The 17126-nt window shown below is 50.5% G+C and overlaps 2 protein-coding genes across 8 annotated transcripts in view; one reads left to right on the top strand and one right to left on the bottom strand.

Moving 5' to 3' along the window:
- The window catches only part of RECQL5 (RecQ like helicase 5), a 37786-nt gene extending 35022 nt beyond the window's left edge, over nt 1–2764 (bottom strand). For 2 of the 4 annotated variants that reach the window (XR_016224070.1, XR_016224069.1), the window contains exons 1-2: nt 2035–2764; nt 544–665 (exon numbers count right to left, since the gene is read on the bottom strand). Coding sequence is in view for 2 of the 4 variants with exons in the window: in XM_051838408.3 (XP_051694368.2) it covers nt 544–665; nt 2035–2164 (252 nt within the window). In the remaining 2 variants the exon portion in view is untranslated. The remainder of the gene's footprint in view (nt 1–543; nt 666–2034) is intronic. The other 2 variants (XM_051838408.3, XM_008250950.5) reach the window with 2 other exon arrangements.
- Nucleotides 2765–2906: 142 nt separating this feature from the next.
- The window catches only part of SAP30BP (SAP30 binding protein), a 39539-nt gene continuing 25319 nt past the window's right edge, over nt 2907–17126 (top strand). For 2 of the 4 annotated variants that reach the window (XR_016224072.1, XM_051838409.3), the window contains exons 1-3: nt 2907–3047; nt 4138–4247; nt 6420–6467. Coding sequence is in view for 2 of the 4 variants with exons in the window: in XM_051838409.3 (XP_051694369.1) it covers nt 2942–3047; nt 4138–4247; nt 6420–6467 (264 nt within the window). In the remaining 2 variants the exon portion in view is untranslated. The remainder of the gene's footprint in view (nt 3048–4137; nt 4248–6419; nt 6468–17126) is intronic. The other 2 variants (XR_016224073.1, XM_051838410.3) reach the window with 1 other exon arrangement.

The raw sequence follows: 17126 nt of genomic DNA, 5'->3' as shown, positions 1-17126 counted from the left end.
TACCACTACTCCCCATGCCTCGATTTCTCCGTGTGGCGGCTGGCTCCTAACCACGTGGCCACCCTTCTCCAATTCCCATTCCATCAGCCCATCTCAGTCCCAACAGGAGGTCAGGTCCTCATTTTTTTTTTCTGTTTCACATACCTGTTCCTCACCAAAATAAAGCAAGCCACCAGGATTTCAAGTCAATATGTATATATTGTATATATCTGTGTCTCCTATCCCAACATGGAGCGCATCAGTGTGTCCATGTTAGCACGCGCGTGAGTGTACAGACACAGTTCCATACGCCTCTGGACAAAACAGGGACAAAGGATGGTGAGGGAGCACAGGCCATCCAAACACTGAAGATGCACAAACACCCCGATACGCATTAGTGGAGAACTCCAGCTGAGGGTAATTCAGAAACTAAATATAGAGGATGAGACAGGCAAATCAGAGACCGTAAGAGGCAGAAGAGCAAATAAAGCAGAAGTGAAGTTTCCGGCCATCAGACTTTCCCGTAACCTTTCTGGGCGACTATTTCCCTATCTCCGGCCTCACCTGAATCAAAGCGATGAGAGGAGAGATCACAATGGTGATGCCTGTGGCCAACAGAGCAGGCAACTGATAGCAGAGGGACTTTCCTGCCCCCGTGGGCATGCACACAAATACATCCTTGTCACCTGCAAAAATACAAGACAGAATCTCAATGCTTCCTGCCTTGACACCAAGATTACTGAAAATTACACGAAAAAAAGTATAGCAAAAGCACTTAGCAGTTTGTGGCACATGCGAGGGCTGTTATGTTAATTAATTCCCTTCCCCCCTCCCCCCTCTGGAAAGGGCAGGGACCCGGGAGATTCGGAAATGTGCACAAACCATTTCTGGTAGAGGCAGTAAGAACGGGGTAGAAGTCTGTTGGGACTTGGATTAAACGGCCACGAGAGCAGAATGCTTTGTGTGTAAGGAAAGACAGGACACCACTTCGAGGTCTTTTGCTTATAAAAGTGTCAACGTTAGAGTGCTGCTCCCCTCTTGACAATCTCCACTTGTCACCACATCTCAGGTCTAAAATATCCCATCCCTTTCCCTCCCTATCTGGGACACAGGCCACTTAATCTTAATGAGATTATGCAGAAGGTCAGTGACGGGATGAGGCTATTGCTGCCAGCCTTACTACTGCCCACACTTAAAGGAATAATCTAGAAGCAGGCATTTGGCCTACTGGTCACAGTGTCAGGATGCTTGCAACCCCTTCAGAGGAGTGCTTGGGTTCAAGCACTAACTTTGCTCCCAATTCCAGCTCCCTGCCCATGGGCACCCTGGGAGGCTGTGTGTGACGGCTCAAGGATTTGGGTCCCCGCTACCCGTGTGGGAGACCTAGCTCAGCCCTGGGTGTTGCAGGCACTGGGGAAGTGAACAAACAGAGGGTAGCTGTCCCTCTGCCTCATAAATTAACTAATTAAAAAAAATTTTTTTTTGACAGGCAGTTAGTGAGAAAGAGAGACAGAGAGAAAGGCCTTCCTTACGTTGGTTCACCCCCTAAAATGGCTGCTACGGCCGGTGCGCTGCGCCAATCCAAAGCCAGGAGCCAGGTGCTTCTCCTGGTCTCCCATGGGGTGCAGGGCCCAAGCACCTGGGCCATCCTCCACTGCACTCCCGGGCCACAGCAGAGAGCTGGCCTGGAAGAGGAGCAACCGGGACAGAATCCGGCGCCCCGACCAGGACTAGAACCCGGTGTGCCAGCGCTGCAAGGCGGAGGATTAGCCTAGTGAGCCGCGGCGCTGGCCAAAAAAATTTTTAAGTGAAAGAGGACGGGGATCTAGGAACTGTTTTCAAAGACAACTTGCAGTTCTGGCCATGAAACCTAAGAACCGGAACAGCTGGTGACTCCGTCACTGGGTCTGCAAGCTTTGGGTGACAAGTCCAGACGCTTCCAGAAGCAGGCGTGGGTCAGGGGTCGGGGGAGTGCGAGGGGCCAGCAGGAGGGTGTTCTGCTGCAGTGCTGTGGTGGTCGGGAAGCACGCAAAGCAGAGAGCTTGGTAATATTACCTTTCACTACAGCCATGGTCGCCCTCTCCTGCAAAGGCGTCTTAAAGGAGTCAAACCCAAAGACCTTCTTCAGCGTGCTCCGCACTCGCCGCTCAGGGTCGGAGGGGTTCGGGGGAGGGCGGGCGCTCATCGCGGCGGAAAGCAGCAGCCAGAGATTAAGGCAGAGACGGAGACCGTTTGCGACCAGGACCCTGTGCCCTGCTTTTAAAAGACTCTCCTCCGTGGGTACGAATCTGCGCTATTGCACTTATGCATTATCTTCAAGTAGTAACGCCTTCAGAAATGCAATCCTTGGTACCCGGCATCCCCACTGCTACATGTGACTCGCCCAGGCCACGGGTGGGTAGCCCCGAGATGCGGATCAGACCACGACAAGAAACACAGACGCCTTCCGAATATTTGGCGCGGGATGGTTTTTCTAAGATCCACCTTCTGCTCTTTCTTCTACGAGCGAAGCCATGAGGCCCCTTCTCCCGGGGCCCAGCCCACCGCTGCCCGCCTCCGCAGAGTCCCAGATGCGCAACTTTCCCCCTTCCCCAGCCCGAAGCTCCCTTTACTTCACCCCAAGGCCAGCGGTGGGCCGCCCCGGAGTGAAGGGTTCTTCGGGGTCGCTGGCGCCCGCTGGCTGGGGAACTACTCCGAGACCCCCACACGCCCTCCCAACTCTCCAGAGACCAAAACGCCGCAAGTCCGCTGATAGGCAAAAACCTTATATCCTTATATCCGTCGCACAGTGATGACGTCGCGAGAGGGCGGGCGTGAGGGGGCGGGCCAGCCGCGCAAACGTCGTTTTGATTGGTTGTCGGCTTGGCGCGTTCTCGCGGGAACGGGAAGAAGTTGCCTTATCTCACGGAAGTTGGCTACTTTGAGTCATAGGCGTGTGCCGCGTCGGGGCTGTGGGAATAAGATGGCGGGGAAGAAGAATGTTCTGTCGTCTCTGGCAGTTTATGCGGAAGATTCAGAACCCGAGTCTGATGGCGAAGCTGGAGTCGAAGCGGTGGGCAGCGCGGCCGGTGAGTCCCGAGTGGGAAGCTGGAAGAGGGAATCGTGTGTTCGCCCAGAACGCTGCTCCCCTCGCGGGGCGGGAGGCACAGAAGCGGTCGTCGTGCCCCGAGTCTGGGACCCCGGAGCTCCAAAGTGCGGCCGGGAGCCCGGATGAGTTAGCGGACTCGAGAACGAACGTCCTCCTGCCCGCTGTTCTGACGGCTCTGCTGCAGCTTGGACGGGAAGTCTCCGTATCGAGCTTCGTGCTGGGCAGGCGATGGACGAAGCGGCCGCGGGATCCACGCCGCTGAATCCCTGCGTGTTCCCGGGCCCTGTGGTTTGTTGGGGGAGAGCGCGGAGTAGGACGTCCGTGGAGGGTTACAGGGCCCCTGTCTGGTTAAAGTGTAGCTGTTTTTTAGGAAGAGCACTTGCAAGAGGGAGGTTGACCCTGGAGTCGGGTCTGTGCTTTTGTGCGCTCTCTTAGCGATTCTAGTTAACGCGTTTTTGCCGTCTCTCCGTCATGGCGTTGGTGGATGGGAACAGATTTCCGGGGAGAGCAGAGGGAGGCCAGACACCAGGCGGGGCCTCGGTTTCCGCGTCAGGAAGCAGCAGGGGCTGGCGCGGGGTCGTCGCGTCGCACCTGTGGTTTTGTGTGTTCTCTGGTGGTTCCAGTTGGTCTCCGTCCTTTGTTTTTTTCCGAAGTAGAAAAGGTTTTGTCTCAGAAGTGGGCGTGGTCGGGACCCCGGTGGAGTGCCCTGTTGGGGTCTGTAGGTGGGGTGAGAGGTGCCGCCGGAAGACCGTGGAGGCCAGCCGGCAGGCGCCCGCGGTGCAGAGCAGACCCGTGGGATCTGCGGAGGCGACCCGCGGTGCAGAGCAGAGAAGGGGAGGCCTCCGTCGGCGGGACACGGGCGGGAAGCCTTGGAGACAGTTCAGCAGTCGGCTTTCGTCTGTTCTTTTAGCGACCGCGTCTGCTACACTGGCTCTTCCCAGGGGCAGAATCTGGACCTGTGGTCGCTCACGTGAGGCTTCGGTTGCCCGGTTACCTTCTAGAATGTTCTGGGCACTCAGTTCACTGGGAGTTTCTTGACCTTAACACTCACCCCCCCCCCTTTGTTTCAGAGGAAAAAGGCGGATTGGTTTCTGACGCCTATGGGGAAGATGACTTTTCTCGCCTAGGAGGTGATGAAGATGGTTACGAGGAAGAGGAGGAGGAGAACAGCAAACCGTCGGTAGGTGATCTCCCGCGCCCAGAGCTGTACGGCGCCTGCATTTGTCAGTCTTTCTGAACTGTGCTCCCTCCCAGGGCTCTCTTCCCCTCCCTCTTCTGTTTGGTATCAGTTGAAGAAACTGGGTTGGATATCAGTAGTTCTGTTTGAAAATGAAATTTGTTTAATCCAGACCATTTTGTATTAGCTTTTGAATTGAAACTTAGGGGGAAAGACATGGACTATTTTATTTAACCCATATATCAATGGGTGTTTTACGTCGACTTTTCCTATTTAGATATTTTATTCCATTTGTAATTGTTCATCCTAATTGGTGTATCATTTATATCTGCAATCAACTCTGTATTATTTTTAATCCTGGTTGGGGCTCATTCAAGTCTTTCAGTTTATTAACAAGGTAAGGAAGGAAAATTATTGTGTATTCACCCACTTGGATCCTTTTCAGCTTCTCTCTTGACGCCTTCTGTCAGGGTGCCCTTGGTTCTTGATCACAGATCTTGCCGGAAGTTTAATAGGTGCTGGGTGACAAAGAAAGGCAAATGTGGGTCTTCACTAACAACAAAACACGTCAGACACACGTTCTCTCGAGCAGCAGGGGCCAGAGTTAGCGGTCTCCAGGAAAAGATAAGGACATTCAGTGGTGCTTAGCTCAAAGATGGACAAAATTGAATTTGGATGCTGAGTCTGCCTATCTAGTGACAGTTTTCATCAAAACACTCACAGTATACTTTTTATTTGTCTGAAAATTTTGTTACATGTTCATGTGGAAATGTTAGCATTAAAATGCTTTCTAACTTAACTAAGAAATGTGTGTGTATTTTAAGCTCTTTTGGGAACAAGCCTTTAACCCTTCCCATTATTGCTGATAATTCAGAGTTGACTAAAATTGATTAGAAACGCTTTGCAAGTTTTCATTTGCTGATTTTTCTCAAGTACATGCACATTGGCTTAATATCCATACTCTTTTCTTTACTATATTTGTATAATTTATGTTTTTGAAGTGTTTTTCCATATTTGTGTTGCTTAGTGTTCTCATCATGGTTTAAGCTCTCTGTTATATTTTAGTACAATCCGCTCATCAAATCCCAGTGTAGACATTCTGAAACGTGATTGTACTCAGCTGAGCTCCACCTCTCGTTATTTGGCATAACAGATTGCATTTTAAGGATATTATGAAAACTGCATTTAAAACCTTGGGCTCTGGCACTTACAGGGCAGCAAAATCTCACAACCACTAGTGGAGTTCATTCAAGTCTCTTACAGTAACAGCAGGGATGCTATATGATGTCTGGTTAAAGCGTCACTGTTGAAAATAGCAGGTTTAAATGAAACCAGTTTTTCCTAGGCATTTAGTCTAAGGCTTTGTCTGTTGGGAGTGTTTGGAAGTGGCAGTGCCGTGGACTTGGCCAGGAGGGAGTCTAGGCCTGGGTCTGCTCCCGATCGTTAGTGTTCAGTGGAATGATGGGCTCACTGCAGAGAGCGCCTCACCCACACGCGAACCTCCTCTGGATAGGGACGAGATGGCTGGAGCGGGCCGGTGGCCGTTCTGTGGACCTTGGGTGTGGAGGAGACCGCTCAGCCGGGACCCAGGAAGACGGGGCATTTCCTTCGGTCCTGCCTGACGCGCTCGCTCCAGTGGTTTGGTGCTTCCCTTCCTGTGTTCATGTTAGTGCAAGTACTGCTGGGCAGAGGCACCGCGGTGTGGCTGTGTGTGAGTCAAGCACTCTGTTGTCAAATGATGTAGGAGGTCCACGTCTGATGTGCTTGTGTATATGAAAGTCAGAGTGGGGAGTTCATAGTCCTGGTTTTAAATAATTGATATTCCCGTGGAAACACTGCCTGCTTTATCCTGTGGCCTGGTCTCACTCTTCTGCAGTATGTTGTAACCTTTCTCCATTTTTATGTGTATGATTTCTAACTGGCATTTTCATCGATGTGGGCTGTGGCACCACTAGACTAACTTGGCTTTGCTGCTGTTTTTTATTTTTTTCTCCCCCAAACATCTCCTTTTCCCCTTCTCTTTCTCTAGTTCTGGGTCCTGTGGTAGGGGAGGGGCTTTTGGTGGGATGACCCCGGCTGGGTAGACGGGCTGTTTGCTCCAACCCCTAGTTATGCATGTGCGATCTCTCAGGCCCACCTCTGTAAGCTTAATCCTTTGAATTCTTTGTCTTGTAGGAAGATGACGATTCAGAGCCTGAAAAACCTGAGGCTGATGACCCAAAGGTATTTGGTGTTGGCTGTGGTGGTGGCTGAGTGCAGACAAGGAGTTCGGACGTGAGAGCCCAGATCCCGTGTCTGTCAAGATCTTTTCCTCTAACATGTGTAGCCATGTGGACATTTTCTGGGACAAAACCAGCTTTATAAACAACCTGGAGCCCACCTAGGAATGATTAAGCCCTGAATTAGTTTGATTTCCAGCCTTCTAGATTGTGCCGTATCTCCAGACTAGAAAGGCAAGAGTTCTTAGTCCAGCAAGCCACCTGCTTTCTGCACCCCAGGTAGTGCTTTGTGGGGTCACTGCCCCCGTAGGTGGGTTAGATGTGGAGAAGTTTCTAGAATCAGGAAGGCATAAGGGCTGTATTGTGTATGTGGGGTTCTCTTCAGTCATCTAGAAGTAACAAAGGGCCAGGGAGGGGTCCGACTAACACGGGGCCACCCACCGGCTGTTGGGGTTACTCAGCCTGATCTTAGTTGTCCCAGGGGTGTGCCCTTCCATCTTGTGCGAGCCGTGCACATTGGTCTTTTTTAAAAGAGTAACCTGTCTTCTCCATAGTTGTCATCCTGCAGCAGTGAGAGTACTGGAAGCAGTTCCTGCCACTGTCCTTGAGGCGCCTGTGTGAGAAAGGTTAAGACCCCTTTGTTGATGAAGCTGTTGTGCTGTGCACCTGGCACTAAAACTGAACCTTTTGCAGTGTTCTATGGGCCAAACCTTTTTTTTTTCTTTAAAGAGAAAGACTAATTTCGTTACTCTAGGCTTGGAGAACAGGGACATAGTTTTATCATTAAAAACTGCTTTGAAACAAGCTGAAACCTTCAAGGTGACCTGGTAGGAGTTAGGGAAATACTGTCTAGTTAGAATCTAAAACAATACATCCATGGCCGGCGCCGCGGCTCACTAGGTTAATCCTCTGCCTTGCGGCACCGGCACACCGGGTTCTAGTCGGTCGGGGCGCTGGATTCTGTCCCGGTTGCCCCTCTTCCAGGCCAGCTCTCTGCTGTGGCTGGGAGTGCAGTGGAGGATGGCCCAAGTGTTTGGGCCCTGCACCCCATGGGAGACCGGGATAAGTACCTGGCTCCTGCCATCGGATCAGTGCAGTGCACCGGCCGCAGCGCACCGGCTGCGGCGGCAGTTGGAGGGTGAACCAACGGCAAAGGAAGACCTTTCTCTCTGTCTCTCTCTCTCACTGTCCACTCTGCCTATCAAAAAACAAACAAACAAACAAACAAAAAAACAATACATCCACAAGTAGAGTGTGAGCTTTTCTATATTTGAACTGGTTCTGTGATTGGATAGAATTGTGTGCAGCTGTTGAAGTAAATCCCTAACAGGCTGTGGATGATACAGACAAGGACACATGTTACCATGAAAGACAGTTTGGCATCAGCATGCAAGAGAAAGAAAAAAATGAATCCTGGAAACTCAATGCGCACTACCCTGTGTGCTGATTGAAGAGCCCAGGCCTGGGAACTAGTCCAAGCCTTACTGACAGAGTGGGGGGCAGACTTGAGCTCCGGTTCAGAGACGTGCAGAACTCTGCTCAGGCTGCAGAAGGAAAATGGTCACTAGCGTTAGCATCAGCATGCTCTGCTGCAGCCGTCTGGGTGTTAGGGTGTCCGTGCATCCAGCAAGCCCAGGGAGCTGTCAGGTACAGGGGCGTCAGTTGCGGGGGAAAGGAGACTTGCAGGAGCTGGAGTCGTTTGCAGTAGCGGCCTTTGCTAAAGGCTGGAAGGCTGGGGAGGTTGGCAGGAGAGCAGGGTACGTGCACTCAGCCGCATTTCTTCTGGAGTACTGAGATTCAAACGCGTCCTCCGCCGTGACAGGCTTCGTGAGAGGGGAGCCACATGAGAAGCAGAACAGAGTTCCCCACACGGCACGGGGGACCCGGGGGTGATCTCTGCCTGCCTCTGCTTTCTCAGGCTCACCTCAGGGTTGGCTGATGTCCTTTACTGGACTGAGTTTTGAGTTTCATTGTAGAATGAAAATATTTCTGTTGTTACTGGGGACCCCTCCAAAATGTACCCCTCAAAGTCACTTAGTTCTTTTGGAGTGTGGCCGTGGAAGGCTATTTATTTGAAAGGCAGAGTTACAGAGAGGCAGAAAGAGAGAGGTCTCCCATCCACTGGTTCACTCTCTAGATGGCTGCAATGGCTGGAGCTGTGCTGATCCAAAGGCAGGAGCCAGGGACTTCTTCCTGGTCTCCCACATGGATGCAGGGGCCCAAGGACTTGGGCCATCTTCTACTGCTTTCCCAGGCCATTGCAGAGAGCTGGATCAGAAGTGGAGCAGCCTGGACTCGAACCGGTGCTTATAAGGGATACTGGCTCCGCAGGCAGTGGCCTTACCCACTATGCCACAGTGCTGCCCCCCCCCCCCAATAGATCTTTGTTAGAAGTGTCATTTGCTTATTTTTTGATTTGAGAAGCAAAGAGAAATCTCCCATCCACTGGTTCACTCCCCAAATGCCCCACAACAGCTGGGATTGGATCAGGCCCAAGATGAGAGCCCAGAACCCAATCCAGGTCTCCTTCATTGGGTGCAGAGACCCAAGTACTGAGCCGTCACATGCTGCCTGCACGTTAGCAGGAAGCTGGAATTAGAAGCAGAGCTGGGCCGCAGGCATTCCATTGTGTAATCTATTTTGTTACCAAATGGGTTGCTGTCATTACTGTTGTTTCCACTAGATGGCATTATCCTTTCTACTTTGATGTTTATAAGCTTTTGATGTATTCTATAGCTGTTTGCAAAATGTTTTGGTTTCTTCACACAATTTAAAAGTGAGGATCCCAAAGAGCTGCTGTTCATTTTGGTTTTATCTATTGCTGTCTGTTTGTCTTCGAAGTCACAACTGCATTGTGACACAGTGGGGTAAGCCACCGTCTGAGATTGGCATCCCATGTGAGCGCTGGATTAAGTCATGGCTTCTCCACTTCTGATCTGGCTCCCATCCCAGCACCTGAGGAGGCAGAGGAAGGTGGCCCAGACACTTGAGACTCTGCCCCGTGTTGGAGACCCGGATGGAGCTCCTGGCTCCTGGCTGTGGCCTGGCTCGGCTCTGGCCCGTGCAACTATTGGGAGTAAACCAGCAGATGGAAGATATCTTTCTCTATTTTTCTCTCCCTCTTTCTCTATAACTCTGCCTTTCAAATAAATAAAAATAACAAGTTTTTTTTTTTTTTTTCAAAAAAAGTTGCCTGAGAGAATTTTAAGTAATCAATTCATTTTAAAATAAAATTAAACCCAACACATATTAACATAAATAATATTGTTATGTAAAGTAAGTATTTCTGAAATTTAAAAAAGTGCCAAGAATGGCATTGTCTTACTGTGTACACGTGTCTGTGATGTTTAGCTTAACAGAAGACTGGTGGGTTCTCACACATGCTTCCGCATTCAGTCTGTTGGAGTGTGTTGTTTGGGTCAGCCTGTTTGAAGAAAATCCGGCTTCGCACAGGAAGTTGGCGAAGGGAGGACTGTTTAAGAGCCCTTTCAGTTAATTGTGGGTGTTCTCTGACAAGTGGTGGTTTCCTGAAGGTTGGTTGCAGCGTGGAACGTGAAACCTCATCAGAGAGCTTTTTGTTCTCTGCTGCACTATGCTCCACTGGTCCCACGTGCGCTTGGAGTGGATCTTTTTACAAATTTATTTGAAAAGCAGAATTAAAGAGGGAGAGACAGAGGGAGGTCTTCCATCTGCTGGTTCACTCTCTGGGTGGCCCCAACAGCCAGGGCTGGACCAGGCTGAAGCCAGGAGCCAGAAGCTTCTTCCAGGCTTCCACGTGGGTGCAGGGGCCAAGCACTTGGGCCATCCTCTGCAGCTGTCCTAGGAGCATTAGCAGGGAGCAGGATTGGAAGTGGAGTGGCTGGGACTTGAGCCAGTGCCATATGGGATGCCTGTGCCATGGGCAGTGGCTTTACCCCCTACACCACAGTGCCGGCCCCTGGAATGGATCTTTTACCCATAAAAGATTTTACATCATCAGGCATGGTGATTTGAAAAATGTTGATTTACTGAGTTACGCATATCTCCTAGATGTCAACCCATTTTGTTCTATGATATCCAGAAGATCATGTTAGTGACACCACTCGCCTGATCAGACAGGCTCTTGAGTGTGGACATGTCACGCTCACAGAGGGGAGTACGTGTTTTCTAGCACTTCAGGAATTTTTGCTTGAAGGCTTGAGTTTCATCTCTGCCAGTAAGTGCCGTCAACATCTCCCCTGAACTGACGGCTTCGTTTTTAAGGAGAGGTCTGCTAAATACCTGAGGCCAGGTAGCCAGTGTGTCTGTCATTCTTTCAAGTGAAAATGATACTCCTTGAAGAAAATAGTAAGTCCTGTGAGGTGACTGTCTGTCTTCGGTTTGCCGTGGAAGTGTCTGTGCGTACCTCTCATGCCATCACACAATGTTAAAAGATGGTGCTCAAGGATCAGGATTTTTTTATTATTATTATTTATTTATTTGAAAGGCAGAGTTACTCAGAGAGAGAGTGAGAAGGCGAGTTGGAGAGATCTTCCTTCTGTTGATTTACTCCCTAAATGGCTGTAGTGGCTGGACTTGGGCTGGGCCCGGCTGAAGCCAGGAGCCTGGAACTTAACCTAGATCTCCCAGGAGGCAGGGACCCAAATCCACGCGCCATCACCTGCTGCCTGCCAGCGTGCACATCCGCAGGAAACTAGAACGGAGAGTGGAGCTGAGCCTGCCCAGGCTCTGTGTTATGGAAGCAAGAGCTTAACCCACTGCTCCACATGTCCACTCCAGCAGTCACGATTTAATAAAACTAATCATTTTTACTATTTTGCATAGGACAGTCTTAAGTGAAATTGGGTTTTTGGTTTGTTTTTGATTTTTAGTGGTAAATGAGCACATGGTGGCTGCTGCTGTGGTTTGGGGTCTACCTTGTTTGTTCTAAAGCCCAGCAGTTCACCCACCATTGCTCATGGAAACATCAGCACAGTGAAAGGGCAGTGACTTACTGTTATAAAATTAGATGTTTTTTAGATGTGTTTATTTATTTGAAAGGCAGAATGTTGGAGAGGGAGAAACACAGAGAAAGATCTATCTCCCATCCCATCCATTGGTCAACTCCCCAAATGGCCACAGCAGCCAGGGCTAGGCCAGACTGAAGCCAGGAGCCAGGAACTCCATCCGAGTGTCCCACACGGGTGGCAGGTGCACAACCACTTGGGTGTTGCCCGCTGCTTGCCCAGGCTCACTGGGCAAAGCTGGATGTGAAGCAGAGCAGCCAGGACTTGAATCCTCGGGCTACAACACTGGCTCCATGAAGAGTTTTGCCCCTGCAGAGCTCCAGGGATCCACAGACCAACTTTGAGAACTAGGCTTCTCAAACCATAATTGTGGGTTGGTGATATCAGATAGTTGCTTGATCACTTTTTATTACTCTGCATGTGTTACACTTACTGGGTCTTGAGCAGTGTTGGCAGCAGGTACATATCTAGAAGAAGACGGTTCAGCCCAGCAAAGCAGGAGGAAGCCAACGATCCGGAATCAGACCTGGGTTTGAATTCCAGGTTACTTGGGGAAGTTGCTTACCTTCAGTTTTTTCCATCCAGAAAATGGATATCATGCTAGAATATGCCTCATTCATTTGGTGAGAATTCAGCAAGTGAAAGTGAAGTCCTTGGCTTCAAAGCACCCAGGATGTCCTGTATTAGTAGCAGGAAGCACTGCCAGTCCCTCCTGGGCTCACTTCCCAGGTCGGACCGTGTCACTGCCCGTTTTGGAAGAGTGATTTCTGTATTTTGCACTCGAGTTTAGAGAAGAGCAGTCGTAAAGGTGAGAGGGGACTTAAAGCCACATCTCGTGAGGAAAAGTTAAAGGGGCTGAAGAGAGGCAGGCATTTGATGTAGCAGTGCAGGTGTCACTGGGGATGCCTGCATCCCAGATTTGAGGGCCCGGGTTCAAGTTTCTGTTTGCTTCCAATTCCAGCTTCTTGCTAGTGTCCATCCTAGGAGGCAGCAAATGATGGTTCAAGTACTTGAGTTCTTGCCAACTAAGTGGAAGATCTGCATTAAGTTCCAGGCTCCGGCTTCAACCTACCCCAGCCTTGGCTATTGGGGCATTTGGAGGGTGAGCCAGACAGATGTCTCTGTCTCTGACTTTCAGATAAAACAAAAATAGTTTTTTAAAAAGGAGCTGAAGATGATTAGGGAAACTTGGGAAGAACAAGGAGTTATGTTCTGGTGTTTGGAAGTTGGAAAGGGAAAGATGGTGGCAGTCCTGCACAGAAGCTGAACCAGCTCATAGGATCACCCAGAAGTCCGCCTCAGCAGCACGGAGCGCTTCTGGCATCTCTAGCGAAAGTGGGCTGGGCTGCTCCAGGAGGCAGTGAGGAGCTCCTCGTCCCTAGAGGGAAGTCGTGAGAAACCGTTTTCGTGGGTGTCCTAAAGGAGACTTGTGAGAGGGCAGGCATTTGGCCCGGCTGGTTGGGATGCCTGGGTTTCAATGCCAGCTCTGTTCCCTGGGGGGGGGGGGGGGGCAGTGGGTGCTCTCTCAAGGACGTGGGTACCTGCCATCTGCATGGGAGATCTGGATTGAGTTCTGGCTCCCAGCATTTGGGGAGTTGACCAGTGGGTGGGATACCTGTGCATGTATCCATCCATCTCGCTCTGTCAAATAAAAATTAAAAACATACGGAGAAACTTTTAAAAAATTGGGGGATTGAGGTTGGACTAACGCTCTAAGGGGTCCCCTAGTTGAGTATTCTGACTTTACCTCCTGACCTTAAGAAGCACAGAAAGACATGGAAATTGCCCAGTTTCAGCATCTGATGTTTGGAGTCACCTGTGAGTGCAGAGTTCCTTCTCTGGGAGTTTGAATACAAGGTGGTGGTTCCAGACCCCGCTGTGCGGGAGCCTGTGTGGTCCTGGCCAGTGGCCCAGGGGACCCTGCAGTGCACCTCCTCACTAGGGAGGGCTGGGCTTTCTGGGGGAGGCTGGTGAGCAGCCTGACCCTCCTGTGTTCTGATGACTGAACAGAAGGTGGCACTGGTGCCCTGAGAAAGCCCAGCAGTGGCATTCCGGACAGCTCAGGCGGGGAGAAGGGAGCCTGGCAGCCCGAGTGTTTCCTCCATGTTTGCCCTTGGCACATGAACTTCCTTTTCCTTTTCTTTTTCTTTTTCCTTTTTTTTTTTTTTCCTTTGACAGGCAGAGTTAGACAGTGAGAGAGAGAGACAGAAAGAAAGATCTTCCTTCCGTTGGTTCATCTCCTAAATGGCCACTACAGCCGGTGCGCTGTGCCGATCCGAAGCCAGGAGCCAGGTGCTTCCTCCTGGTCTCCCATGCGGGTGCAGGGCCCAAGCACTTGGGCCATCTTCTCCTGCCTTCCCAGGCCATAGCAGAGAGCTGGACTGGAAGAGGAACAACCGGGACTAGAACCCGGTGCCATATGAGATGCCGGCGCCGCAGGAGGAGGATTAACCAAGTGGGCCACGGCACTGGCGCCCATGAACTTCCTTTTCCACCACTCACCTTTATCCACGTGTTACCTCAGACGTGTTCTCCTTTTTATTTTTTCTCCACTCCTCAGTTCCTGTGGCTGAAGGTATTTCCACTCACTCGGCTGTCCCTGGCACACCCTTCCTTTGAAAACAAGCATGGGGATTGCTGGCCTGGAACGAGAAGGATGGAGCAGCCTGTGGCCAGCTCACTCGGGAGGGGCTGGGATTGCCGGCTCCCTGAGGTGTGGTCCAGGCTTTGATCTAGGAAGAGGATCCTCCTGGGCCAAGAAACAAGCACCTGTGGAAACAAAACAGTGTCTCTGGGTCAAGGAGGTGGCATTGGGTGGGGGAAAGTTGTTGGACATTTTTTAGAAAGGCGTGTTGGCCCCAGTTGAAGTAAAAGAAAACATTTTAAAAATACTTAGAGCCCAAAACTAGTGCTGAAAGTAAAGATCACCACTCGAGCCATTCTGTGGCCTTGTGGTCAGAAGACCTGGGTTGCTCTGTGGCCAGCATCCCTCCAGCTGTGGGGACATTGCCTAGGAGGTCAGGGCTGTGCTACCCCTTTGTGAGGTGGTCATAACAGCAGCATGGGGGGACATTGTGAAAGTGCTGTTCACAGGGTAAAATGTGGCTATTGGTAGTGCTCAGCTTTGTCAGTGTAACAGTCTGATTAGATGCCCTTCTCCTGTGGGTAGAAGTAGCCACGTTTTCTCAGGTTACCGCCCTGGGTGTCCCAGTTTTTCAGAGCTCCTTGCCCAAAAGAAAATACCTAACTGTTCTGCTTTTAAGTAATTACCTCATAATTCAGTAGCCCATTGAAAAAATAACTTTGCGTGGTATCTGACAAATATTGCCACATCAGGGCTGGCTTTGTGGCACAGTGGGATAAATGCTGCCTGTGATGCCAGCATCCCCTGTGAGTTTCAGTTTCGAGTCCCGGCTGCTCCACTTCCAATGCAGCTTCCTGCTAACGCACCTGGCAAGCATCAGAAGACGGCCTAAGTGCATGGGCCCTGCCACCCACTGAGGGACCCTGATGGAGCTGTTGTAGCTGTTTGGGAAGTGAAAACCAGCAGATGAAAGACCTCTTGCTCGTACCCCGTCTTTGTGACTTTGCCTTTCAAGTAAATAATCTTAAAGTAATGCCACATTGCCATGAAGCCTTTAAGTGTCCTGTGGTGCCTTTTTGAATTTTTGGGGTTCCTTGATGCACGGTTTGGGAACTGCATGGTAAATTGTGTTAGAGCTGCAGGGGCTCACCTAAGTCCTCACTTACCTGGCTCTGTGGCCCAGCTCAGGCAAATGGTTCTCTGCCTCCAGTGACTGTCCATACCTGCTGAAGGCGGCTCCATTTCTTAATTGTCATGCATCATGTTTTTGAGAGGCAGAGATATTTCCCGTCTACTGCTTGCAAGAGTTGGGGCTGGAGTGGGCCGAGGTGAGGAGTCGGGAACTCATCTGGGTCTCCCCCGTGGGGTGAGGGAGTCCCAGTACTTGAGCGTCATCTGCGCCTCCTGGGATGTGCATTGTTAGGAAGCTGGAATTGGAGGTGGAGGAAGTGGAGTGGGGACTCAAGTCCAGGCGTCCAGTCAGGAATGTGGGCCTCCCAAGTAGCGTTTCAGCTGCTGCACCCGGCACCCACCCCTGTGCATTATTGATTGGCTAGGAGTCTAGCTAAAGGGTTTATATTGGACAGGACTGGCTTGATAATTCCCTCACTGCAACTCCTTCCCACTGCTTCAGCATTATTATTGATCTTCAAAGTATCAGAATCAAAGATCTGGAGACCGAGTGCCACCTAAGTAGCTTATTTCCAGGGATGTGGTTCTCTCTAAATGCGCTCAGCCGCTTGGACTGATCAGCTGGTCCACCCCCTTCTGGGTGGCAGGGACCCGAGCACTTGGGCCATCATTCGCTGCCTCCCAAGAGCATTAGCAGAAGCTGGATCGGAAGTGGAGGAACTGGAACTTGTACCGGCGTTCCTACTTGGGGTGCAAGCATCCCGAGGCCCAGCTTGACCTGCACAGCACCGCTCGTCCCGTTATGGTCTCTTTCCTGACCACGTACGGAGGACGTAGACCAGCCTGGGCTGTGCAGAGGGTTTTCCTGGTTAGTTCTGGCTCTGCTTGCTGCGCTTCCAGGACTCTGAAAGCAAGGTGTGAGTGCTTATATTTATTTATTTACTTGAAAGGCAGAGTTAGAGAGAAGGAGAGACATAGAAAGATCTTCCACCCTCTGGTTCACTCCCCAAATAGCCCCAATGACTGGGGCTGAGCCAGGCCAAAGCTAAGAGCCAGGAGCTTCTTCTGAGTCTCCCATATGGGTGCGGAGTTCCAAGGACTTGGGCCATCCTCCACTGTTTTCCATTAGCAGGGAGCTGGATCAGAAGTAGAGCAGCCGGGACCCAAACCAGCACCCGTAAGGAATGCCAGTGCTGCAGGATGTGGCCTAACCCACTGCTCCACAGTGCCGGCCCCTGGATTTTTTCCCTGACACGACCAAGATGATATGGCACTATTTTTCTGGTGTTTGCTCTGTCAGGGTTTTGTGTTTTTTATATATTGTCAAGATATATAGGAAGATTCAGTATTGTATTAAAAGAAAAATCACCTGCTCCCAGGATACTGACAGTACAACCATTTTCAGTCCTCCATGTTGGCCTCCAATGACAAAGTATTTTGCACTCCATTTTGTTTCATTCTTCAGTGTTGCTCCATTCTGTAATTAAATAGCAGTATGACACAAATGCAAAATTTAAAACTAAAAAACTTAAAAATTGGGGCTGGCGCCATGGCTCACTTGGTTGATCCTCTGCCTGTGGCACCAGCATCCCATATGGGCTCCAGGTTCTAGTCCTGGTTGCTCCTCTTCCAGTCCAGCTCTCTGCTGTGGCCCAGGAAGGCAGTGAAGGATGACCCAAGTGCTTGGGCCCCTGCACCCACATGGGAGACCAGGAGGAAGCACCTGGCTCCTGGCTCCTGGCTTCTGATCGGCGCAGCGCCGGCTGTAGTGGCCATTTGGGGAGTGAACCAACAGAAGGAAGACCTCTCTCTCTCTCTCTCTCTCATTGTCTGTAACTCTGCCTGTCAAATAAATAAATAAAATCTTAAAAAAAAAAAAAAACTTAAAAATTCTCTGGTATGTGTGTTACATCTCAATAAGTCTGCTGTAGCAAAAATAAATTAACTTACTAAGTAAAGGGAA

This window comes from Oryctolagus cuniculus, chromosome 17, assembly GCF_051225735.1.
Source record: "Oryctolagus cuniculus isolate XC-2025 breed Fujian yellow rabbit chromosome 17, ASM5122573v1, whole genome shotgun sequence".
Lineage (NCBI taxonomy): Eukaryota > Metazoa > Chordata > Mammalia > Lagomorpha > Leporidae > Oryctolagus > Oryctolagus cuniculus.
Note: the sequence above shows the minus strand (reverse complement) of the source record. Positions and strands in the feature narration are given on the sequence as shown.